General features: G+C 41.5%; 3 protein-coding genes and 1 pseudogene across 3 annotated transcripts; all 4 read right to left on the bottom strand.

Annotated features, from left to right (window-relative positions):
- Positions 1 to 454: 454 nt before the first annotated feature.
- On the bottom strand, positions 455 to 1,393 carry LOC141007383 (olfactory receptor 52N5-like). The gene has a single exon (XM_073479737.1). The coding sequence runs from the start codon at positions 1,391 to 1,393 to the stop codon at positions 455 to 457; it is 939 nt and encodes a 312-aa protein (XP_073335838.1).
- Positions 1,394 to 2,491: 1,098 nt separating this feature from the next.
- On the bottom strand, positions 2,492 to 13,017 carry LOC141006685 (olfactory receptor 52N5-like). Its single transcript, XM_073478910.1, has 2 exons — positions 12,426 to 13,017; positions 2,492 to 2,847 (listed from the first exon to the last, which is right to left on the bottom strand). Exons 1-2 carry the CDS (start codon positions 13,015 to 13,017, stop codon positions 2,492 to 2,494), a joined length of 948 nt encoding a protein of 315 aa, XP_073335011.1.
- Positions 13,018 to 17,212: 4,195 nt separating this feature from the next.
- LOC141007388 (olfactory receptor 52N5-like) lies at positions 17,213 to 18,151 on the bottom strand. Its single transcript, XM_073479746.1, has one exon. The coding sequence runs from the start codon at positions 18,149 to 18,151 to the stop codon at positions 17,213 to 17,215; it is 939 nt and encodes a 312-aa protein (XP_073335847.1).
- A 1,032-nt stretch (positions 18,152 to 19,183) lies between these two features.
- On the bottom strand, positions 19,184 to 24,675 carry LOC141006684 (olfactory receptor 2K2-like; annotated as a pseudogene).
- Between the last annotated feature and the right edge of the window lie 1,553 nt (positions 24,676 to 26,228).

Raw genomic sequence — 26,228 nt, 5'->3', positions numbered from 1 at the left:
CAACACAAAGAGCGTTTGTTTATTTAGTTTGTTTAGGCTGAAAAAGGTCTGTTCAATCAGGGCTCAAAGTCTTTACAGTGTAATTTTAGACATCTTTTCAACTTCAGTTACAGATGTGTTAAGAACTTGTGCTCCAAGTTTGGATGAAGAGACATGGTCAGTAATAAAGCTGATGAATAGCTTCATTCAGACTACTGAGTTTGAGACCAGGGGTTCAAATCCTCCCTGTAGTTCTTGCTGCATAAATTAAAATTTGGCCGTTATGAAAACTTAAAACCACAAGAAGTTCTTTAGACATCTGTGACTTGAAAAGATGTTTAAAATTACATTGTAAAAACCTTAGGATGTCATAACGAACATGAAAAGATGTCCAAACAAAACTTTCATTCTGGCTCTGTGATTCAATGTTCATGGTTTTCTTATTTTAATTTTCTCAAGAAAGGAAAGTTAACATTCAATTTTTTGCTTTTATGGACTGAAATATTTCAAATAAGAATTTCCTTATTTCTTTAGATTGCACTCCATAAATAATGGGGTTGAGGCTGCCGGGGACGATAACAAACAGAATGGCAGCAAGTTTTCTGTAGTCTGAGTACTGAGGGAAGCGATGCAGAATAATTATAGACAATCCACTGAGCAACATGATCAGATACACAGCCAGATGAGTGCTGCAGGTCTTCAAGGCTTTACTGTTCAAAGCCTTGTTCTTACTGGTCAGACAGACGACTGTAATCTTTGTGTAAGTGAGAACCATGCTGCCTATAGAAGAGGTGAGCAAGACAACAGTGAAAGTGAGGCCATAGATATTATTAATAAACACACTGTCACAGGAGAGTTTAAACAGGGAGGCATTATCACAGAAGGGGTTTGTGATCATCGTCCTGCATCGGTTCAGCCGTATGGTCAGACCAAGAAGAATCCCGACCAGGACAAAGGCCACTCCCCAGGCAGAAACTGTGAGCTTGATCAGCATTTTGTTGGTCATTATGGCAGCATAGCGCAGAGGATTACAGATGGCCACATATCTGTCAAAGGCCATAATCATGAGCACAGTGTGAGAAGTTGTACCAAACAACTGTGTGACAAAAGCCTGAACCACACACTCATAATAACTGATGAGGCGCTCAGAGGGAGGCAGCAAAATGTCTGAAAGCAAACGAGGCAAAATATGAGTACTTCCAATGATATCACTTACTGACAGGTTGCAAAAAATGAGATACATAGGCTGGTGAAGGTTCTTGTCGATGAAAATCAGAACAGCAATGCCGATATTCATAACCATAACAAAAAAGTAGGCGGTAAAGAACAAGAAAAAGACAGGGTACATGGAGTCCTTCGTGACCTTAAACCCTTCTATTTGGAGTGTGAAGCTGTTAAAGGTGTAGTTTTCCATCAAGCTGAAATAATACAAATGATAAATCAGTATTTTGTTAATGTTGGGATATTGATAAAGTCTTGGCAATCTAGACATCAAAGATGTGCTAAATGACAGCAAAGACACTTTTCTATCGATTAAGTTCCACAAATAAAGTAGAAATAACAACCATAAAACATGCAAAGTTAAACACCTTCACATATATTTAGAAAGTATAAAAATGCATTGTTACACATAGCACATGATGCAGTAATAGCTACTTTGTGACTTAGGTCTTCAGTCATCACTATGAGCAGATTCACCAGCAGCAATGAAGGTCTACTTTATTATAGATGCAATTTTAACATCGGGGGGTGGGGGGGTGGGGTGGGGTGGGGGTGGGTGGGGGGGGGGTGGGTGGGGGGGGGGTGGGGTGTGGGTCAGTGAGCCTTAAACAACAAGTGATGCAACAATTAGTCATCGATGTGATGACCATTAATGGCACTTGTCTCAAAGGTCACTGTGCATGTTTTCCCCATGTCTGATATGACGCACTCTAGCTCAAGAAGACTTTTTATTCCCATATTGATACTTATTATTGATACTTATTTGGCCATTTTTTTTGGTCAAAATTTATTGAAGTTTGAGATCCGAAGCTTCTAGTTATTTAGACAGTAAAACGAACCAAAAACATGTCCGACAATGACAGCCTATACATTTATTAAAAGAACAAAATTAACAGTTTAGCTCTTTGTAAATGTATATTTATTGATTTTACAATAAAACACTAGATAAAAAGAATGATAATATCTTTATTTGTATTGCACCTTGTACACCAGCACGATCCACAGAGCTTGCTGTGAACTTAATATTTTATTGGTGGTAAAATGTCTAAAAACATGTTTTTCAAATGTTATTTTTCGATGCTTTGAGCAACACAAATTATATTCCAGCCTCATTAATTATCTGTGAAGAACTGAGAGCATCTAATAGCAAATGGAAGGCCGGTGATTAGGCTCATGAATAAAAACAATTAGTACAGTATATTTTAATATTTGATAGTTGGAAGAAGATAGACAGGACCAGAACCAACATAGATAACAGTTTGCCCTAAATCCTAAATTATCAATTTTTTTCTCATTTCTTGTGACAGACCAGTTTGCTAAAATGCTTGATGATGCTCTCACGTATTTCTTTGCTGACCAGTCCGTAGATAATGGGGTTGATGGCTGGTGGAATGATAATGCACATGATGCTCAAGAACTTCCTCATATTTCCAGAGACCGAGGGGAATCTGTAACTCACAATTATGACCAATGAGGCTATCTCATAGAGCACATACACAACCAGGTGCGATGCGCACGTCTGAAAGGCTTTGCTGCGGACGACGCTGTCGGTTCTGTTTTGCTTTACAGACGCGAGCAGGATTCTGAAGTAGGAAAATGCAACGATCAGGAAGATGCCTGTGCTCACAGACCAGGTCATGGACAGACCTAAAAAACATAAAAACATCACAATTATCTTTTCAGTTAAGTATCAACACAAAAATAATTTATATGCATTGAGCGAAGGAATTCAGATTCATATTTTGTCCAGACGGAACAAGATGACAACATCAAGGATGCAACAAACTCAACCGTTACAAGCTGTGATTGCAAATTTCCAGAACCCAATGAAAAACAGGCCCAATAGATATCAGACAGATAGAAAACCTTAAAGTCAACACAGTACAAATATCTACCGATGAAATAAAACCACTGAATGTGAAAAGTGTGAAAAATTTGCTAAATTCAAAAATGATAAACGATGAAGGAATGATGTCACATCTTTGAATTTTTGATACATCAACACTTTTACATTAAAAAAGTTTCAATGAAAATTATCCTTCATGGGAAAATCTACAGTCAGAATAACCCCCAAAAATTGTTTTTTCAGCTCCTAAGCTTTATTTAACCCTGTAGGCGCCAAAGTCGCATTATTGCGACAGGCAACATTGCTCATTAAAACAGCCCATATCTTTAAATCTACTGCCTTGTGCTGTGACTGCTTGCTACCACTAGATAGCCAATAGATTCAGCTTCAATCCTGACGTCATTTGGGGGTGTGTTTCTATGCAAAATACCTGAGAAAAAAAAGTTTGAAACCCGACACCGGCTGTCGGAGCGGCAGCGGCTAAGCGGGCAGAGTGGGAGAGGAGAGAGCCGCGGAGCGGTGGCGGAAGTGTGCTGGACAGATCGAGAGACAGATAGCGATTTTTGTAATAAAAAACAAAATGCCCAAAAGACTTTACAGTGTGGATGAGGTACTTGCACAGATCTTTGCTGATCGCGATTCAGAAGGGACGATTTGCCCTCTGATGACGATCGCTCGTCAGAGACGAGTGACTGACGGTGCTGCAGCTGCGCACACTGTCACACAAGCAGCACACGCTGATCACGGCGAGAGTTTTCTTTTCTTTTTACGAGTTAGATTAGGACATTTACTCCTATCAGATTCCTGTTCATTTACTCTGAGGATGAGAGGATGAAAAAAAAAAAAATCTACTGTGTAAATATGTTCAGAATTCCGTTTTACTGAATTTTACCTGGTGACATGCAAATTAGATTAGTAAATTTACTCCAATCAAACTCCTGTTCCTTTATTTTGAGGATGAGATGACAATATAAATATTTTTTTTCTGTGTAAATATGTTCAAAAATCAGTTTTACTGAAAGTTACTTTCAGTCACCTGGTGACGTCACAATATGCAAATTAGATGATTAAATTTACTCCCATCACAAACTTTAGGTCATTATGAATATTTTTCTCATTTACACTATGAATTTATCTCTCACCACTTCCAAGCTACAGCCTTTTGAAATCTTACAATCCAAACGGAATATTTTCCTAAATAAACTCTGGCGCCTAGAGGGTTAACAGGACGCGTGGACCGAATTACTTCTAGATGTGACAGAACTACATTAATACGATACAGAACCAAAATGTGGTTGCAAGAAAGTGAAAAGTGGTGGAAATATGATTTTTTTAAAATAACATCATTCTGTTCATTCTGGTTAAAAATGCCTTTCTGTTATTAATGTGATTACAGTAAACATTCAGCAACAACTATTTAAATGAATACATGTTGCCAACTTTCCTTAGTGTCTCTGTGATGTTCAGGACACATTTCAACCTAATCCTGTAAAGAAATAAGCGATTGGTGAGGTTCAGAATACACAGAATCACTAAAGTGCTGAAATTTAGCTCAGAAGGCCAAACTTAAAAAAATCATAACTTAAAAAGTATTCGGAGTACAGCTGTGGGATTTTGCAACGAATTTAATAGAAGTTTCAACATGAATTTTTTCCCGAGGTGAGTTGGCATGGAGTGACCCTAAAGTCCAGTTACTTCATTTTCTCCTCCAGTAAGACAGCAGGGGATGCTGTAGAGGTCTGTTATTTAAATGATGCAAATAAAAAAGAAAAAAATTATAGTGTAAATCTCGCTTTCTCTTGACTCCACTTGAATTGGTTAAAAGGGGGCATTATGTAAGAATTTAGAGAAAAACATTTTAAAAAAATAACTAAAATCATCAACAGTGTGAAGAAATAACATTTCCGATGTTGAAGTTAGCATGCTAACCAGCTAGCCCATGCCCTTCCCGCTCTAAAGCTCCTGTGCTTGTGGTATAAACACCAACACACATCTGGTCCCTGAGCTCCCAGTCCAGACCGCTAGCTGCATGGCTGATTAAGGGAGGCAGGTTGGGATAGGGGAAAGGGGCAATGCTTGGAGTCAATGCAAGGAGTTGGTTGGATAAGAGTGTGTTCACATCTGCACTCCAAGATTGATATCATGGATGACCCAGAGTGTCATATGTGAACCGTTCTATTGGTCTCCCTTTTCGCTGTGATCTTCTCAGTTCTTCTCTTACAGCTACACTTCCATCATCCATCTCTTCCACTTGATCAGGCCCTTCTATGACCAGCTCTGGCCCCTCCTGTGCCTCCTCCCTGTCCTGAGCTCTCTCAGGTTCCTGTCTGACAGGAGGGCAGAATTCTCTGGCTGTTGCACGAAGCTTAGACTGCTTCTGTGAGTCCTGTTGTGACACTACAGATCCTTGCTGCTGGGGTCTTACAAGTCTATAGCACGGGATTCTGCTTCGGAGATTATAATGGTAAGTATACTCCTCTTCCTCATCAGAACTATCTGTCACCAGGCTGTCACTGCTTTGTTTAGGTGGTGTTTGTCTTTTTTGTCTCTGCTTTTCCTCCACAGGGAGTTCTTCTTCAAGAGGTAGGTCATTTACTGGCAACAGCAGGTTTCTATGAAGTACACGCAGGGACTTGCTACCTCTCTCAGGCTGTACTTTATAGACTGGTCCATCTCCCACTCTTTCCACCACGCTATGTACTACTTTCTGCCAGTAGGCACGCAGTTTCCCTGGACCCCCTCTCTCTGAGACATTTTTCACTAGAACCCTGTCACCTGGCTGAAAAGTAACGCCTCGCCACTCCTTTGTCGTACTGTTTCTTGCCTTTAGCTGAGGACTTCTGACTGTTATCAGCAGCAATTTGATAAGCTGCTCGCATCCGATCTGCCCACTGCTGTGCAAAGGTTTGATGGTTGCCTGTGTCAGTCTCTGTCCTGGAACCAAAGAGCAAGTCAATTGGTAACCGTGGAGTCCTGCCATACAAGTGGAAGAACGGAGAGTAACCTGTCGCCTCATGCCTCGTGCAGTTGTAGGCGTGCACGATATGAGGCAGATGCTCTTTCCACTCAGTTTTCTGCTCCTCTTGTAGGGTGCGCAGCATTTGAAGAAGTGTGCGGTTTAGTCGTTCGACTGGGTTGCACTGTGGGTGATAAGGCGTGGTCCGAGAATGAGCAATTCCTGAGAGTTGTTGTAATCTTTGAAACAAGCTATTCTCGAACTCGTGTCCTTGATCATGATGAAGTTTCTCCGGGTACCCAAAACGAGGGATAAAGTCCTGAAATATCTTTTCAGCTGCTGTCTTTCCAGATTTGTTTCTTGTCGGGTACGCCTGCGCAAAGCGCGTGAAATGGTCTATGAGGACCAGGATATACTCATATCCTCCCTTACTTGGCTCCAGATGTAAGTAGTCATTCGAGACCAACTCGAAGGGTGCACTGGTGGTGATGGATCCCATTGGGGCTTTCTGTGGGACATTGGGCCTCTTTTGTTTAATGCAGACACATCTCTTTGTCACATAGTCCTCAATGTCTTGCTGCATGTAGGGCCAGTAGAATCTTTCACGGGCAAGATGTATCACCTTGTCAGCACCTACATGTCCCATCTCATTATGCAAACTTTTCAACACCACAGATTTGAGCTTTTCTGGGAGAACCAGTTGTCTGTGTTGCTCAGTTTTCCTGTAGAGTATTCCATTGTCCACTTCTAGCTTGTTCCACTCAAAAAGTAGTCTTCTTGTCTGTCTTCCCATGGCTCTTTTCTCTTTTCCATTAGTCCATGCGTTGAGTTTTAAGGAGACAACTTCTTTGATCGCTGTATCTTCTTGTTGCGCAGCTCTGATGTTTTCAGATGTGACACTTGAAATGCTATCTGTCACCACAGCACTTTCATCCTTGTGGTTGAGTTGTAGGACAGCCATCCAGGGCACATCCTTGTCATGGACTGCTTTAGTTTCTTGCCACACTGCCGACACTACCTCTGGTGAAACTGACTCTGTATGCTCACCCATTTGATGTTGAAGGCCCACCGGGTATCTGGACAACATATCGGCATCTGCATTCATTTTCCCTGGCCTATACTTTATATCAAAGTGAAAGTCTGCTAACTCCCCGACCCACCTATGTCCCACAGCGTTTAACCTTGCGGTGCTCAGAACACAAGTTAATGGGTTATTATCTGTATAGACCGTGAAGGTTGGAGTATAATACAGACGGAATTTGTCGCAGATAGCCCATTTGAGTGCCAGGAACTCGAGTTTGCCGGAGTGTAGGTGATAGTTCCTCTCAGCAGGTGTCAAAGTTCTGGACCCATACCCGATGACACGCAGCTTGTTGTCCTGTTGTTGGTATAATACCGCTCCCAATCCGTCATTTGACGCATCTGTGTGCAATATAAACGGAAGATCGAAATTTGGGTAGGCTAGTATGGGTGGGTTAGTTAGCATCTCTACAAACTCTGATACAACATTCTGGTGTTCAGTTGTCCACATAATGGGTGTACGAGAGGAGAGCTGTCCCTTATCTCCCTTCTTCACTTGGACTTTACCCCTGCTGGTCGAGGGTTTTGTGACATCACTCCCTTCAGCTGGGTTCTGAAGGAGTTCGAACAGGGGCCTTGCCAGTCGGGAGAAATCTTGGATAAAGGACCGATAATAACTCAGGATCCAAGCAGTGTCCGGAGCTCTCCGACTGTGCGAGGTTTCCTCTCCTTCAGAGCAACCACCGCTTCCAAATCTTTTGGGTCGATCTGGATCCCTTCCCCCGACACCATTCGGCCGATGTAACGGATTTTCTTCTTAAAGAGTTCACATTTTGTGGGACGGAGCTTAATGCCATGTTGTCTCATCCGGCAGAGCACTTGTTTGAGGTGGTTCACGTGTTCATCAAAGGTTTTAGAGTAGCAGAGGACATTGTCTAAATACGGCACACAGCACTCGTCTCTAATGCCCTCTAACACTCCCTCCATGCACCGTTGAAATGCAGTGGGTGCATTTGTCAGCCCAAATGGGATGCGGACCCATTCATACAGCCCCCAGGGGGTGCTAAACGCTGTCAGATGCCTCGATTCTTCGTGCACAAAACCCTGATGGTACGCGCTGCCTTGATCTAATATAGAAAACCATGAATTCCCTCCCAAGCTGTCCAACAGATCCTGGATCCGTGGCAAGGGATGACGGTCAAGTATGGTCTTACGGTTCAGTTCACGAAAATCAACACATAGGCGGAGGCTGTGATCTTTCTTGCGCACGCACACCACGGGAGAGGAGTTAGCTGACACAGATTTCCTAACCCAGCCTCGGTCCAAAAGATTTTGGACATACTCTTTTACCTCTGCATATAGGGGTTTTGGAATGGAGTTGTAGCATTTCTGGACAGGATTGTCGTCTACTGTGTTGATTTTTAACTTTAAGTCAGGGATACAGCCAATGTCCCTTTCCTCTTTTATGAACACGTCAGACTCTTCAAAAAGCATTTGGCGAACCACCTCTTGCTCACTCTCAGTAAAATGATCTAAATCTACTGGGGGGTGCCATTTGTTTTGGGGACAAGGTGCTCTGTGGGCGGTTTCGATCCCATCTTGATGGTCAACATTAGCACATACTTGTGTTGAGCACAGGAGAGTGTCTTTAGTCTGATTGGTTAATGTCTGGGAAGTTGGGAGGATACTCACAGACTGGAGGCCCATGATTTCTTCAGTGAAGCCCAGAACTGTTTTTGGTGGTAGAAATATGTCGTGCTGTGTAGGATTCTGGATGGGAATTCTCACGATTTTTGAGGCACCAGCAGGCACGTCAACCAGAGCGGGAAAAAGCTCCAACCCATCAGGCAAACTGCTCTCGACGGCCGGCTCAAATAATGCAGCTCCTCCCTCTGGCAATGTTCTCAGGCGACACTTCACCTCACAGATCTGGCCCCTTTGAACAGTGAGTCCTCTTTTCCCAACTTTCACCAAAGGGCTTACTGGTTCTTCCTGCAATGACATTTCATTTAGGACAGAGACAAGAGATTCAACAGTGTGCCTCCGGACACTCATTGCCTCCGACAGTAAGTCCAGTAACCCGAGACAATTTGGCTGTTGCTCATTTTCCAATGATTATCTCCTCGATCACATTAAAACCCAGCAGTGGGCTAGTCACACAGCTTTTGCTCACTAGTATTGGTACCAGTATTGCTACTCTCCCATGTTTTTGACTTGTCACTTCCAAAAGGACTTCAATCCACCCATCAAACGGTACAGCTGTCCCATTTGCGGCTGTTATGTCAAGCGTGGAGTCTGCAAGTAGGCTGTTGAGGGGTTGGACTTTGACACTTGGTAAGTTTTGTTCTACCCAGGACTTCCCCACCATACTAACTTGGGCTCCGCTATCTAGTAACATCTGGACTCTAAACCCATTTAACTGACAGCTGAGCATACATCTTCCACCGATCAATTTAGCTACACGCTTGCGCCTCGCTGTATTCGGTGGTTTGTGTGACTGAGGATGTGGATTTACAGTAACAGGGGACCCTTCACTTTCTACAGTCACTGGTGGTCCCTCCCCAGTGACCTCACTCGGTTTCCCGACGAGTTGTTTTTCAGAAGACAACCGATAGCTCTATGTCCCTCTTGTCCACATCGAAAACAATGGGTGCAGCAGTCATTTTGTTGTGCCACACACTGCTGACATTTACCTTTGACTTCTGGCTTGGTTGACTGCTTTGAGTGTGGTGGAGTGGCACGGGTATTTTCTGGTGCCACATTCACTACCGGTGTGAGAACTTTCTCTAGACTCTTGGTTAAAGATGAGACCTGTACTGTCAACTCCTGTATGGCAGTGCGATTAGCTTGGACCTCTGCCTGAATCTGAACAGTATCCTGTCTGTCCTGCTGTGCTGCATTGACACTGATTGCTTTTTGTTTGTGGGTCTGACCAAAACGGTTCTGTCTCTCTGTGTCCTCACTAACTGACCGTGTTATCAGCTCTAAATAGAAGTCATCAGTAATACTCATGTTTGAGAGGTGTGGTTTGATATCTCGTCTGATGTATGAGTATTTCTCGTGCATTCCCTGGTAAAGTGAGTGTAAGAATACTCCCTGCACTAGTTTGCTGTCACATTGAAACCCTGTACTTTGTTTGGAAGCAAAAAGTACACGTTGTTTCAACCCCATTAATCTGTACATAAACTGTTGTGGGTTTTCTCTGTCATTTTGCTTTGCGTTACTCAGTTCCTGGAATAACTCCGTACTGCTTTTATCCCTAAGATGTGCCCTGAGAAAACGCTTCAGCTCATTTACAGTCAGACTATCTTTGGTCATGAGCACGTCTTTGAATGTACCAGGTTTAGTTATTTTGAGCACTGTTCTGATTACCTCAGCCTCTGTAAAACCTTCAGTTAAACCTTCATCAATTTGTTTGCACAGGTTATTGAAACTCAAATCAGAGTCAGAATCAGAGATTTGACCCCCATGAATTTTGAATTCTCTACGAAGCAGAAATTTTGCGACATCTGTTATTTCTACCAACCCCGTTACCTGGTCAGCAACCACTGTTGTAGGTGCTGTCTTACTCAATGTCACTAATACTACTGGTTCAGTCTCTGCCAGCGGATCAGTGTACTCTTCATCAGATGCTTGACCATCTCCTGCAGCTGTCTGTGGCGATTGCAGTTACCAATGAGGTCACAAAGACTGAGCAGGCGAGCCATCCCTTGGTCCTCGAGGCTCCTCAGTTGTTGACTTCTGATAAAGTCAACAATGAAGTCAAAGAGTTCCACGTTAGTTGCATCCTCGCCCGGCCAATCTTCTTCCATCTCGTCTTTGCATGACACTGCAAGCTTGCAGAGCAGGTCTGTATCGTCAGTACTGGTTAGCTGATGAAGCTGTTGCCGAATCTCCCACCGCAGATCTCGTAGAGCGGCCATCTCTGGATACCTGAAGTCTGTCGCTCGGTTCACTGGTCCAGGAAACAGGAAGTCAGGATCCCAAAGGTCTTGGTTGATCAGCACCCGTCCACCAAGAGCGCTGATCCCGGACGAGCCCCCAAATTTGTTGCCTCCCTGGCTGGATAGCCAGGGAAGCTGCAAGTCCTTGGTCTTGCCTGTGGTAAGAATAAAGGAGATACACGTTGCACTGGTGTTAACTTCACGGCAGCAGGATTTATTCTTCCTCTTTACACGTAAATCCTATCCTACCACAAGCGCGATGCGCCACCTAGCGGCCTGGACGTGCCAGTGCGGTGTAGCAGTGAGACTGCAAGTGAATGATGAAATGAATGAAAATTAATGAAAAATGATGATAAAAAATTATAGTAGGGGTGTCTGTTTTTCTCTTATCTACTGTCTCCTACTGTTTCAACTTTTTCCTATTGTTTCCAACCCTCTACATATGTACATTTACAGCAAATTATCAAAATTAACCAACACTTTTTTTAATTTGTTATGAAAATAACACCCTTTAAATCACAGAATAGGATATCAACTCCAAACATTTACATTAATGTAACGTTTAAAAGTAAACATCACTGCAGAAGTAAGAAAGCTTCATAGTGGCCTTTTGCTGTGTCAGAGGTGTCAACTCAACTCTGTAGTCAGTTTTGACGCCATAGATTCAGGATTCATTTACAACCATGGGGAAATACCACACACCCAATCAAGTGTTATTGTCACATATACAGTCATACATGCACGGTTGGAAATTAGCTAAATGTGCTAGCAACACGTTTACACTAAATAAATGTATTGAAGTACTTTAGCTGAGTACAGTTTGTAGGTAGTACACTGCTTAGAAATATATATATATATCTATAGATATGTGTGTGTGTGTGTATATATATATATTATGGTTTATCAAATCAGGTTATTTTGCATTCATTCATTTGTATTTCAACACAGAGAAAAAAGGTAGCCAACTTATAAGCATGGATTATATTAAGGACACTACAAAAGAAAATGTGATTCAGCTCAAGTTCTTTTAATTTGTATAATTCACACAACCTGTCATCCTCTTGAACAGGAAAATAAGGTCCCGAGAACAAAATAAACAAAACATTTGGAAGTCTTCTTTACAGTGATGGCAAAACCTTCTTGGGCTTAGATAAAAACCTCCGTATCTCTTTGGACTGCATGCCATAAATAATGGGGTTAAGGCTGCTGGGGATGATGTGATATAAAATAGCTGCAAATTTTCTGTAGTCTGAGTACTGAGGGAAGCGATGCAGAATAATTATAGACAATCCACTGAGCAACATGATCAGATACACAGCCAGATGAGTGCTGCAGGTCTTCATGGCTTTACTGTTCAAAGACTTGTTCTTACTGGTCAGACAGACGACTGTAATCTTTGTGTAAGTGAGAACCATGCTGCCTATAGAAGAGGTGAACAGGACGACAGTGAAAGTGAGGCCATAGATATTATTAATAAACACATTCTCACAGGAGAGTTTAAACAAAGAGGCGTTGTTACAGTACGGACTTCTTATTATCGTCCTACATCGGTTCAGCCGTATGGTCAGACCAAGAAGAATCCCGACCAGAACAAAGGCCACTCCCCAGGCAGAAACTGTGAGCTTGATCAGCATTTTGTTGGTCATTATGGTAGCATAGCGCAGAGGATTACAGATGGCCACATATCTGTCAAAGGCCATAATCATGAGCACAGTGTGAGAGCAGGTGCTGCACACGTGTACGGTGAACGCTTGAACCACACATTCATAATAACTGATGAGGCGCTCAGATGGAGGCAGCAACATGTCTACAAGCAAACGGGGCAGAATGGAGTTTCCTAGTATGTCATTAACTGAGAGGTTGCAAAACAGGAGATACATCGGCTGGTGGAGATTTTTGTCAATGAAAACCAGAACAGCAATGCTTAAATTTGCAACAATTATGAACAAGTAGGAGAAGAAGAGAAAAAGAAACAAGGGGTATGTAAAATCCTTTGAGACGTTTAACCCTTCCAGCTGGAGCGTGTCGCTGTTGTACGTGTAGTTTTCCATCAACCTGAAGAAGAACAACACAGTGCTGTGAATGTCACAACGAACGGCAATCTGTGTATCAAAGATCACATTAAGTCACGGTAACCACAACACAAACCTGCAGCTCTTCCAGTTATAGATATCACTGTGTATCCCAGAATCAATAAGTAAGTAAGTTTGAGTTCAGGAAGTTCATCATGGAAGTAGTAACAATGAGAGCTAATGAAGTTAATGTTATACATATATTCAGACTTTGATAAGAACTTATAAACATTAGATATGAAAACTGTGAGGAAATCTATGCATCAGATATCAATTCCTGAGAATGTGATGGTTGTACGAACTCTTTCTAAATATCTGTTACAAAGCATCCCCCCTCTCCACGCAGCAGGTTTCACAGATCATAAAATAAAACAATGAAGGTGACAGAGGTTAACATTTCACATCATGTTAGAAAACTAGTGAAGAAACAGTAATAGTAAGAGCTACTTTGAGCATCTCTGTAACATCCACCAACTCCAATGAAGATCTCCTCTGTTGCAGCGTTATATAGACTCCATGTTGTGTTTGTGTCGGCCTGTTCACCCTCCCTCCCCTCCACCACAACTTCGAATTGCAAATCACCACAGGCCATGAGGGGGCAAATTCAGAATGACCATATATATATATATATATATATATATATATATATGTTGGGATTGATGGTAGGACAGGTGTGGTTATTAGAAATTAATAATTATTGATAGTAATTTTAAAATCAAATTAATAAAAATTTTGGTCAGATCGTTAAAACGAGGCACCACCCTGGAATCAGGGAACAATAACCAGACTAAAAACAGTCTCAAAAGAAGGCTTCACTTTAAGTGTAAATATTTGTAAAATATTTAGAATTCAAGGAACAGTGAAGGAAATGAATCCGAGCACTGACCATCTGTTATGGACAGATCAGGGATTTCTCAAGATCCAGGTCACAGGTAATCAGAAAGCTATTGGGTGCACCTGTGATGTTGTTTTGTTTGTCTATCATTTTGATAGAATTAGTCGGTGGCTGTGGGTTTTATTCCCCCTGCCACCTTTTAGACACCAAGGGACTAGTTTGTTTTGACCCTTTTGTGATTTGTGCAGAACCTTGTTAGTTTCCCAACCTGCGACCCCTGTCCTTCAGGTTTTGTTTTCTGGGGAAACGTAACACTATCACAACCAGTAATTACCACAAAATATATGCACAAAATAATCACAGAAAACTGCTCTGTACAATATAATGGATTTTATTAATGTTAGTTATTAATTAATGCAAATTGATCAAATCAATAATACTTCAATCAACAAAAATCCATCATTCAACTACAGCAGCTAAATTATTAAACTAAAACACTAAGACAAACTCAAGCAACAAATAACAAACAAGCGTGTGTGTGTGTGTGTGTGTCAGTGAGAAGATGGTGGTCGTTGAGAAAGATAGCCAAGATTGCTGACAGGAAGTCCTGTTGAAAAGACTACAAAATGGTGGACAGGACTTGGAGAAGTCATGTGCGGACACAAATAAAAAAATGATGACAGTGATTTTGCTGAATCATGTACCTTGAATTCAAAAATGGTGGATTTGAATACATCACCCAAAGGTAGTCACTTGAACAAATGCACAAGACATTGTTCCACAAAGGTAGCGGTGCTACCATGAGGCATACTTATAATATGAAAGGGTGATACCGTGAGACACACGTATCTAATGTTATAGCGAGGTCATTAACCATAAGTCTCCAACAAGTCTGTTATGTTTTGGGGAATATTAAATGGAGGACCCAAGTGCAGACACACAGGCAAACACACACAGGAGGCAGTTTTGGGGGAAACTAAAGGCGAGCTTTTAATAAGCAAAGCTGAACTACAGACAATGGTGAATACAGACAAACTAAACTGAGACCGAAAGACACAAAACAAAGTAGCAACAAAAGGCTAAGACAAAGTGCAACCAAAAGCAAAGTACAAATCAAAAGCGAAACCAAACTACAAACATACCAAAACCGGGAGACACGAGGAGTCACAGGAGGAGACACGAGGGAGGAAGCTGGTGGAGAACAAAGAGAAACTTCACGGGGGAACACGGACGAAACACGGAGCAAGACGCACCAGGACAACACAGGCTAGGCTAACACGGGCTAATGCAGGTAGAGTCGGGAACGGGACATCAAAGAGGGAGACGGAGTAAACACGGGACACAGACCAACACGGGGAAACGAAACGATCTGACGAAGACATGAGGGAGAACAAAGGCTATATACAGAGACACTAATGACGGGACAAGGTACAGGTGGAGTGAGGACGGACACAGGTGAGGGGATTAACGGAAAAACACACAGGAGGAACTGACAAGCATGACGTGACACACAAGGGTAAAACTACAAAGTAAAACAGGAAACAGAAACAGGCACTGAACCATGACAAAGTCGCTCATAAGATTACGGGTATGTGTCACTCGAACATATGTGTGTATGTGTGATCACCCCCAAAAATCCTGATCAGAACATCCATAAAAATGAGCACCTGCCATCCGCCTACTACAAGTGATACATCAGGTTAATTACCAGCCACTGTGGCGGGTCAATGAAACTATGGGGTAACAAAACGTGAGTCCTCTGCTTCTTCCATTGAGCATGCCGACCCTATGCGTTGACTAACCAAAGGGCACTAACTCCCCCTCGTGTCAAAGCAGGCGCCAATGTATACAATGAAAGTGAATTGTGGCACAGCAATCACGTAAACTTGTGTTCACTACCCTCCAACTTTGAAGTTGGCAAATAACAGTGACGTCCTGTTGATGTGTCAGCTTGCAGTGCATCTTTGTCTTTGTGCTGGCGTGGTTGGACTCGATTTGATTCTACGCTAATTTGGTTGAAGGTGTGTTTTAACTGATGACACCATTGTCTTGTGTCCGAGATATTTAAAAGCAGCGGGCTGATTCATGGCTGTGTCGGGGTCAAAGGAGCGGCAGTAAATAGAGAGCTGAAGTCAAATAATTATGTCAATTTAAACAAACTGACCAACTCTCCTTTCACATAACAGCAGTTGTCAGTATGACCAGATTAATTGTGATTTTCATCTTTTTTACTACCTTTTCTGAGCCCATGTTGGTGTTGGTGACTTGTGTTGAGTGAGACAATGTAGTTCACCAAGCGTTTTAACACAAAACTACATGAGATTTACTTTTACAAACTGATGGAAAATTATCTTTTAAATTGACAAACATTGTGTGTGATTCATGACGCAACTGAGACGGGATAAAAGTATTCGAAAAAAAATCTGAAATAGAACAATAGAAGTCCACTGTATATTTTGTAGATGTTATTTTATCTTTCACAAGTCAATACACAGTTCTACTGGTTAAGAAAAATAAATAAAGTGGCTGGTAGATTTTGGAATTCACCAAAAATCCACCAGCTGCAGGTGGACAAAAAAGTTGCCAACCCTGGTACATGGTACAACATACATCATTAGGTGCCCACCTCCAGAAAGAGTCTAACAATACATACATAAATAAAAGGATGAATATAACAATAGAATAGAAAATAATCTAGCAAATAGATTAAATAGAAAGTCAGTTACATTTTTTGATTAGTGATTGTGCTGTGTTGAAATACTCTTACATACACTTTGGATTTTTGTATCCTTAATGGGGCACTATGTAGTTTTGTAGAAGAAATTCAAACTGAGAATTGTTTAAATGTTTTTGTTTAAATTTACAATATTAATGAGGTAGTAATACAACACAAAGAGCGTTTGTTTATTTAGTTTGTTTAGGCTGAAAAAGGTCTGTTCAATCAGGGCTCAAAGTCTTTACAGTGTAATTTTAGACATCTTTTCAACTTCAGTTACAGATGTGTTAAGAACTTGTGCTCCAAGTTTGGATGAAGAGACATGGTCAGTAATAAAGCTGATGAATAGCTTCATTCAGACTACTGAGTTTGAGACCAGGGGTTCAAATCCTCCCAGTAGTTCTTGCTGCATAAATTAAAATTTGGCCGTTATGAAAACTTAAAACCACAAGAAGTTCTTTAGACATCTGTGACTTGAAAAGATGTTTAAAATTACATTGTAAAAACCTTAGGATGTCATAACGAACATGAAAAGATGTCCAAACAAACCTTTCATTCTGGCTCTGTGATTCAATATTCATGGTTTTCTTATTTTAATTTTCTCAAGAAAAGAAAGTTAACATTCAATTTTTTGCTTTTATGGACTGAAATATTTCAAATAAGAATTTCCTTATTTCTTTAGATTGCACTCCATAAATAATGGGGTTGAGGCTGCCGGGGACGATAACAAACAGAATGGCAGCAAGTTTTCTGTAGTCTGAGTACTTAGGGAAGCGATGCAGAGTAATGACAATAAATCCACTGATCATCATGATCAGATACACAACCAGATGAGTGCTGCAGGTCTTCATGGCTTTACTGTTCAAAGACTTGTTCTTGCTGGTCAGACAGACGACTGTAATCTTTGTGTAAGTGAGAACCATGGCGCCTATAGAAGAGCTGAGCAAGACGACAGTGAAAGTGAGGCCATAGATATTATTAATAAACACATTCTCACAGGAGAGTTTAAACAGGGAGGCATTGTCACAGTAAGGATTCATGATCATCGTCCTGCATCGGTTCAGCCGTATGGTCAGACCGAGAAGAATCCCGACCAGGACAAAGGCCACTCCCCAGGCAGAAACTGTGAGCTTGATCAGCATTTTGTTGGTCATTATGGCAGCATAGCGCAGAGGATTACAGATGGCCACATATCTGTCAAAGGCCATAATCATGAGCACAGTGTGAGAAGTTGTACCAAACAACTGTGTGACAAAAGCCTGAACCACACACTCATAATAACTGATGAGGCGCTCAGAGGGAGGCAGCAGAATGTCTGAAAGCAAACGAGGCAAAATATGAGTACTTCCAATGATATCACTTACTGACAGGTTGCAAAAAATGAGATACATAGGCTGGTGAAGGTTCTTGTCGATGAAAATCAGAACAGCAATGCCGATATTCATAACCATAACAAAAAAGTAGGCGGTAAAGAACAAGAAAAAGACAGGGTACATGGAGTCCTTCGTGACCTTAAACCCTTCTATTTGGAGTGTGAAGCTGTTAAAGGTGTAGTTTTCCATCAAGCTGAAATAATACAAATGATAAATCAGTATTTTGTTAATGTTGGGATATTGATAAAGTCTTGGCAATCTAGACATCAAAGATGTGCTTAATGACAGCAAAGACACTTTTCTATCAGATAAGTTCCACAAATAAAGTAGAAATAACAACCATAAAACATGCAAAGTTAAACACCTTCACATATATTTAGAAAGTATAAAAATGCATTGTAACACATAGCACATGATGCAGTAATAGCTACTTTGTGACTTAGGTCTTCAGTCATCACTATGAGCAGATTCACCAGCAGCAATGAAGGTCTACTTTATTATAGATGCAATTTTAACATCGGGGGGCTCACTGAGCCTTAAACAACAAGTGATGCAACAATTAGTCATCGATGTGATGACCAATAATGGCACTTGTCTCAAAGGTCACTGTGCATGTTTTCCCCATGTCTGATATGACGCACTCTAGCTCAAGAAGACTTTTTATTCCCATATTGATACTTATTATTGATACTTATTTGGCCATTTTTTTTGGTCAAAATTTATTGAAGTTTGAGATCCGAAGCTTCTAGTTATTTAGACAGTAATACGAACCAAAAACATGTCTGACAATGACAGCCTATACATTTATTAAAAGAACAAAATTAACAGTTTAGCTCTTTGTAAATGTATATTTATTGATTTTACAATAAAACACTAGATAAAAAGAATGATAATATCTTTATTTGTATTGCACCTTGTACACCAGCACGATCCACAGAGCTTGCTGTGAACTTAATATTTTATTGGTGGTAAAATGTCTAAAAACATGTTTTTCAAATGTTATTTTTCGATGCTTTGAGCAACACAAATTATATTCCAGCCTCATTAATTATCTGTGAAGAACTGAGAGCATCTAATAGCAAATGGAAGGCCGGTGATTAGGCTCATGAATAAAAACAATTAGTACAGTATATTTTAATATTTGATAGTTGGAAGAAGATAGACAGGACCAGAACCAACATAGATAAGTTTGCCCTAAATCCTAAATAATCTAATTTTTTCTCATTTCTTGTGACAGACCAGTTTGCTAAAATGCTTGATGATGCTCTCACGTATTTCTCTGCTGACCAGTCCGTAGATAATGGGGTTGATGGCTGGTGGAATGATAATGCACAGGATGCTCAAGAACTTCCTGATATTTCCAGAGACCGAGGGGAATCTGTAACTCACAATTATGACCACTGAGGCTATCTCATAGAGCACATACACAACCAGGTGCGATGCACACGTCTGAAAGGCTTTGCTGCGGACGACGCTGTCGGTTCTGTTTTGCTTTACAGACGCGAGCAGGATTCTGAAGTAGGAAAATGCAATGATCAGGAAGATGCCTGTACTCACAGACCAGGTCATGGACAGACCTAAAAAACATAAAAACATCACAATTATCTTTTCAGTTAAGTATCAACACAAAAATAATTCATATGCATTGAGCGAAGGAATTCAGATTCATATTTTGTCCAGATGGAACAAGATGAAAACATCAAGGATGCAACAAACTCAACAAGCTGTGATTGCAAATTTCCAGAACCCAATGAAAAACAGGCCCAATAGATATCAGACAGATAGAAAACCTTAAAGTCAACACAGTACAAATACCTACCGATGAAATAAAACCACTGAATGTGAAAAGTGTGAAAAATTTGCTAAATTCAAAAATGATAAACGATGAAGGAATGATGTCACATCTTTGAATTTTTGATACATCAACACTTTCACATTAAAAAAGTTTCAATGAAAATTATCCTTCATTGGAAAATCTACAGTCAGAATAACCCCCAAAAATTGTTTTTTCAGCTACTAAGCTTTATTAAACAGGACGCGTGGACCGAATTACTTCTAGATGTGACAGAACTACATCAATACAACACAGAACCAAAATGTGGTTGCAAGAAAGTGAAAAGTGGTGGAAATATGATTTTTTTTAAATAACAGATCATTCTGTTAATTTTGGTTAAAAATGCCTTTCTGTTATTAATTTGATTACAGTAAACATTCAGCAACAACTATTTAAATGAATACATGTTGCCAACTTTCCTTAGTGTCTCTGTGATGTTCAGGACACATTTCAACCTAATCCTGTAAAGAAATAAGCGATTGGTGAGGTTCAGAATACACAGAATCACTAAGGTGGTGAAATTTAGCTCAGAAGGCCAAACTTAAAAAAATCATAACTTAAAAAGTATTCGGAGTACAGCTGTGGGATTTTGCAACGAATTTAATAGAAGTTTCAACATGAATTTTTTCCAAGAAAATCCATGGCATGCACCGGGAGGCCCGAGGTGAGTTGGCATGGAGTGACCCTAAAGTCCAGTTACTTCATTTTCCCCTCCAGTAAGACAGCAGGGGATGCTGTAGAGGTCTGTTATTGAAATGATGCAAATAAAACAAATAAAAAAAATGTAAATCTCACTTTCTCTTGACTCCACTTGAATTGGTTAAAAGGGGGCATTATGTAAGAATTTAGAGAAAAACATTTTAAAAAAATAACTAAAATCATCAACAGTGTGAAGAAATAACATTTCCGATGTTGAAGTTAGCATGCTAACCAGCTAGCCCATGCCCTTCCCGCTCTAAAGCTCCTGTGCTTGTGGTATAAACACCAACACCACCAACAAATCTGGTCCCTGAACTCCCAGTCCAGACCGCTAGCTGCATGGCTGATTAAGCTAACTAGCTACTGGCGGCTACAGTTAGAGACAGTAAGTGTTTACTCTGGTAATATGCTGCACCTTATTTGCTTTGGGTATGAATTCAACAGGTGGCCAATTCTTACACATTGTACCTTATATAAACTGGTCCTCCCTGAGCCTACCAACCCCCAGAATGAGGAAAGCAAACGAGTGCTGCATCGTCTCTGCAGCCCACCCACTGGTAAAACGGGGCTCCTACAGGCTGTTCAGATTCAGCTCCTGTCGTTACGTAACGAAAGGAGTGATTAGCATAGGCCGGCATCCTCTGCGCGAAAACACTCCCCCCTCTCCCCGGAGATATCCGAGAGGGGGGCGTTCACCCCTGAGGTGAAGTTCGGTGTGTCCAGCGGTAAGATAGCAGCGTTTTGCAATGTCGTCGCTCAGAGCTAGACACGCAAGTTGCTCTGTTCTTGGTTGTAATAATCAACTTAAGTGCCTATATTCTGTCCCAGCTACAGAAGAACAGAAGAGACATGGTTGCGTTTCATTTTTAACGACAACGTGCCAGCTACGTTTCCTGTAAGTCTGTTTGTGTGTGCTAACCACTTCACATCGGACTGCTTCAGTAACGAGGGTCAGTACAAAGCTGGCTTTGCCTCGACACTGACCCTCGTAAAAGGATCAGTTCCAACCATACGGGACCCAGCAACTGCACCCGAGCCACAGGTGAGTGTCGCCATGTTTGATAGTATTTACAGTTGCCTACGAGTATGGTGAAGTCAGCTTGAAATTGGCTAACTATTTCGCTCCGCTTTGGTCCGCTATGCAATGGCGTTTGAAGCGAGTTTAATGTTAATAATATTACGAGGGAGCTTGGTTGTCACAGTGAAAAGTCTGGAAACGTGCAGACTGAAGACAGAGACTATGCGAACAGTGTCCAAGAGTTTGGAGACTGTGTTGGAGACAAACACAGCTTTCGCTAGCTGTTTTTAGATGTTACCTGTTGCAGGTCAGTGGGGGATGGGAGCCGGGTGGTTGTGTTGGGGAATCCTGCTGCAGCTGCAGAGTCTGTATTTTTCTGAGCCTCTCCTTCTGGGTCCGATTCTGGGTCAAACTGGTATGGTTGAACGACAGCATCTCGGCGAGCCATAGCGGTACATCCACCGTAAACATTAGCGCATGCTATCGCTAATGTAAGCGGCATCCTCTCCCTGAGAGGGGCGTGTAGCAGGCAAGGCAGGCGTTGACAGACGGAGCTCATTAGCATTAAAGGTGCAGGCACAGAAACGGCCTGCTCTCAGTAGAGCTTACTTGAGCGACTTTCAGACAGCTGAAATTCAGGACCACGGATGGATTTGGGGCAATACATTTTCGAATGCATCAAATGCACTGACCGTAGATATTATTTGCAGGGGTGGGACCGCAGGCCAGTCTGAGGATGGCACGGTTGCTGCTGTAGACGTGTTGGATCGTGTTGCCACACAGCGGGATGTTCATGTGAAAGCCGAAGAGAACGGCGATACACAGCAGAGCGACGACCCAGGCCAGGGCACAGCAGGAGTGCAGCCGAGCTGAGGTCATGATGGCCGGATACCTGAGAGGTTCACACACTGCAACGTACCTGCAGAGGGATTAAACAACATAACAACACTCCTTAGCTTCTTACAGGATGTCAACGTTAAAAAATATCCTAAAGTCTCAACAAACAAGCCCAATTAAAGGAGCACGCTGTAGTTTTAGTAGGACATGTTAATAAGCAGAGAAAGATCTTAATTGGCACCCCAGCAGGACAATGTGCCCTGACACACCGCAAAGACTGCTCAGGAACAGCTTGAGGAACACAATAAAGGGCCCAAGGTGTTGACCGGGCCTCCAAATTCCCAAGATCCCAATCTGATCGAGCATCTGTAAGATGTGCTGGAGCGGGTCTGATCCATGGAGGCCCCATCCCCCAAAATACAGGACCCAGAGGATCCACTATAAAACGCTCTGGTGCCAGACACCACGGGACACCCTCGGAGGTCTTAAGTCCATGTCTTGACAGGTCAGAGCTGTTTTGACTGCACAAGAGGAACCTTCACAATATTAGGCAGGTGGTCATAATGTTATGCCCGATCGGTGTATATACTTGCATATCTGCAAGGGTTCATGAACATGAACCAACTATTTCCAAACTAAAACATTTCTTATCTCTAGAAGCAGACTGGAGAAACGGCCCTCCATCTCAAACTTATTACTCAGAAGTCTGCATCTGATTTTCATTTCAGGTCAGGGATCCGGAACGATCAGTAAAAACAACCATCTTCACATCTCAGGTCTTAAGTAATTAATTAATTACTTAAAAATGCTGCAGTAAGTCATGTGAACTAGAGTTTAAGACGTGCACCTGAATGCAGCATGAAGTCCTCCTGAGTGTGTCTCACTGTGACAGTAGAGGAGAGAAGCAAAGACACATTTATGGAGCATCAGCATGTTTTTTTTGTTTTTATAAAAATGACTTTTGGTACAAACTGTCAGAGCCTGATTAGATTTACTCGCCAAACGGAAAACATGTCCACATTAGGAGCTTGGCAGACTTTTTCCGACATATTCTTATAACCTGTGGTTATGGAGGCAACAAGAGAAACCGAGACACACTGTGTGTCTGTGATTTACAGAAAATACTCTGGTGTAACGTGAATGAACTCAGCAGCAACAACACACAACACTCTCTACTCTCTGCTGCAGTTAACTCGTCACAATGTCGAAAGTCACAGTTGGGGGTGCTGAGGGGTCAGTCTCTATAACAACTTCATAGTAAATGGTTTTGTATTGATCTGAATGGTCATGATAACATGTATCTGATTGTTATTAATGATCATTTACAACATTTTGAAGACGTTTGTCATGACAGCAGACGGCACACATGAACACCAACATGTCAAACAGCCACATCAATACAGTCAACAACAGCAAGGAGATGGAAAGGGAAGGGAAATTCCCCGGTATCCATTATAAAATCACTCAATTTTGTGAGCTGTTGAGTTAGGAAAATCTTTAAAAAATTGTGAAGCGCTGTTTGTGACAAATTCTTAATTATTTAGTGCCTTCTTGTAAATTTGGCAAATGTTATCGCCTTGTTTTAGGGGGCGCTCCAGCCCCTGCATCCATGTCAACAACAGAGAAATAAGCCACATTAATAAGCTCCAGATTGACTTGGTGTTTGACTTTGAGAAGCTCTGATATAAACCATTAACAACATTTTAAAACTCAGTTACAAACCAACAACAATAATAAAACATGCAGTCTGACATGATAGTAAATCTCCTGTGAACTGATGATCATGAAAAGTAAGAAACAGACATTTCATCTTCCGTCTCTGAGTCTGTAATGTTAATGCGTGACAGTAGAGAAGTGACTTGAGTCATTGACTGATTCTCCTAATGCTTTTCGATACCTGTCATAGGCCATCGCACCCAGAATAGTCTGCACTGCGACGCCGTACGTGTGCACGGAGAAGGCCTGAGCGAGGGCCGTGAGGTAGGCGATCTTCTTCTGCCCCGTCAAGAAGTGCATCATGAGGCGAGGCAGGACGGCCGTGGCCCCGAGCAGATCACAGGCGACCAGGTTACAAAGCATCACAAACATGGGTCTGTGCAGGTTCTTGTCTATGACGATGACACACGCCACCACGCCGTTCCCCAACACTGTGACCACGTAGTGAAACAGAGCCAGGAAGAACAGGAGCGAGCCATAGCCTGGTGGGATGTGGAAGCCCTCCAGCTCGAACACGATCGGCTGTATGAGAGGAGTTACTGCTGTAACGTTCTCCATCTACAGCAGTCCTGAAGAAGACACCAACAAACAGGTAGAAAATGACAACATATTGAAAAGATCACACAGTGGAACCTGCAGTAAAACTTCAATATTTCATCAAACACATAAAAAGAGAATACCTAAAGGGAAAGTCTCCTGATCACAATACTAGAAAGGTTAAAGTGCAGAGGTTTTTCTGTCTCCTCATCAGAGCGTCGATGCTCTGACTTGTTGAGGAGACGACGTTCACTTTTAATGACTTTAGTGTCCATTGGTTACACTGATCCCTGCCCACCGTCAACGCCATCGAAAAATCAACCGCCCTCTGACGCTCATGTACCCTTGTGGTTCAACAACTGAATATTTAAAGGTGCAATGTGTAAGAATTTTAGTGTAAACATTTAAAAATTTGTGTAGAAAAAGTGTAGAAGAACTGAGTTAAGAAATAAAAAAGCGTCAAAAGTCCGATCGTAAACAACACCAAATCTACTAACATTAACATTGTTAGTGTTGGATCAATATCCTAACTCTAACAATATTGATTAGTGGGATATTGATAAAGTCTTGGCAATCTAGACATCAAAGTGTGCTAAATGACAGCAAAGACACTTTTCTATCAGATAAGTTCCACAAATAAAGTAGAAATAACAACCATAAAACATGCAAAGTTAAACACCTTCACATATATTTAGAAAGTATAAAAATGCATTGTAACACATAGCGTGTGATGCAGTAATAGCTACTTTGTGACTTAGGTCTTCAGAATTTGAGTGTGAGGTGTACACTGTGCCCTGGCCAGAAACTTTTGTCCACTGCCGTAAACTCAACAGCCAACCTCACCAAGCATTTGAAAGCAAAACATGCTAACATGTAGCTTTCATCATGTTGTCCCAGCCTATTGATACAATTTGCACTATAGCTTTGCACCAATTTCGGTGTAGCCTGTTTAATGTAAGAGTTATGTATTTATGTGTTTTGTGTTCACTTACATGCCCATAAGATGCATCGAGGTTGGTATTATTGTTTGTATTCTTGTTTTTCTTGTCAAGTGCTCTGTGGCATTTTTCATAATAAAGAGCACAAAAGAAATACCTGTTATGTCCTCCATAGTAGAACTTTATGTAGGCCTATACACACTTAGGAAATGAGATGGGGTTCTGCCCAAAGTCGAGCACCATAAAAGTAACGTAAAAGTAACGAGTAACGTAAAAAGTTACTTTCCATAGAGGGTAACTAAGTAAAGCAAGAGATTACTTTTTTAAGAAGTAACGAGTAACGAGCAAACACTACTTTTTAAAAGTAACTTCCCCAACACTGTTCACGACTGATGTCAAATGACCCGTTTTATTAACAGAATTGGATCAATTCAGTCCAATAACATTTGAAAGGTCTAGAAGAGCGACCCCAGATAACAAAACAGTTGCGGCCCAGATCTGGCCCACACCAAATAGAGCGGTGTAGTGATGAAGTATTTTTGTCACTAACGGAAGTTAGCATGACCCTGGTTCCCTCTGTGGGATTTTTGTATTTTGGATTATTGCAGAAAATAATCTGTGTCAAACACAAATTTATGATCCTTCCAGGTTTTGTTCATCAAGATAATCTTCACAGATGAACTAGAA

Source organism: Pagrus major, chromosome 13, assembly GCF_040436345.1.
Source record: "Pagrus major chromosome 13, Pma_NU_1.0".
Taxonomy (NCBI): domain Eukaryota; kingdom Metazoa; phylum Chordata; class Actinopteri; order Spariformes; family Sparidae; genus Pagrus; species Pagrus major.
The sequence above is the reverse complement of the archived record's forward strand: the minus strand, read 5'-3'. Positions and strand labels throughout refer to the sequence as shown.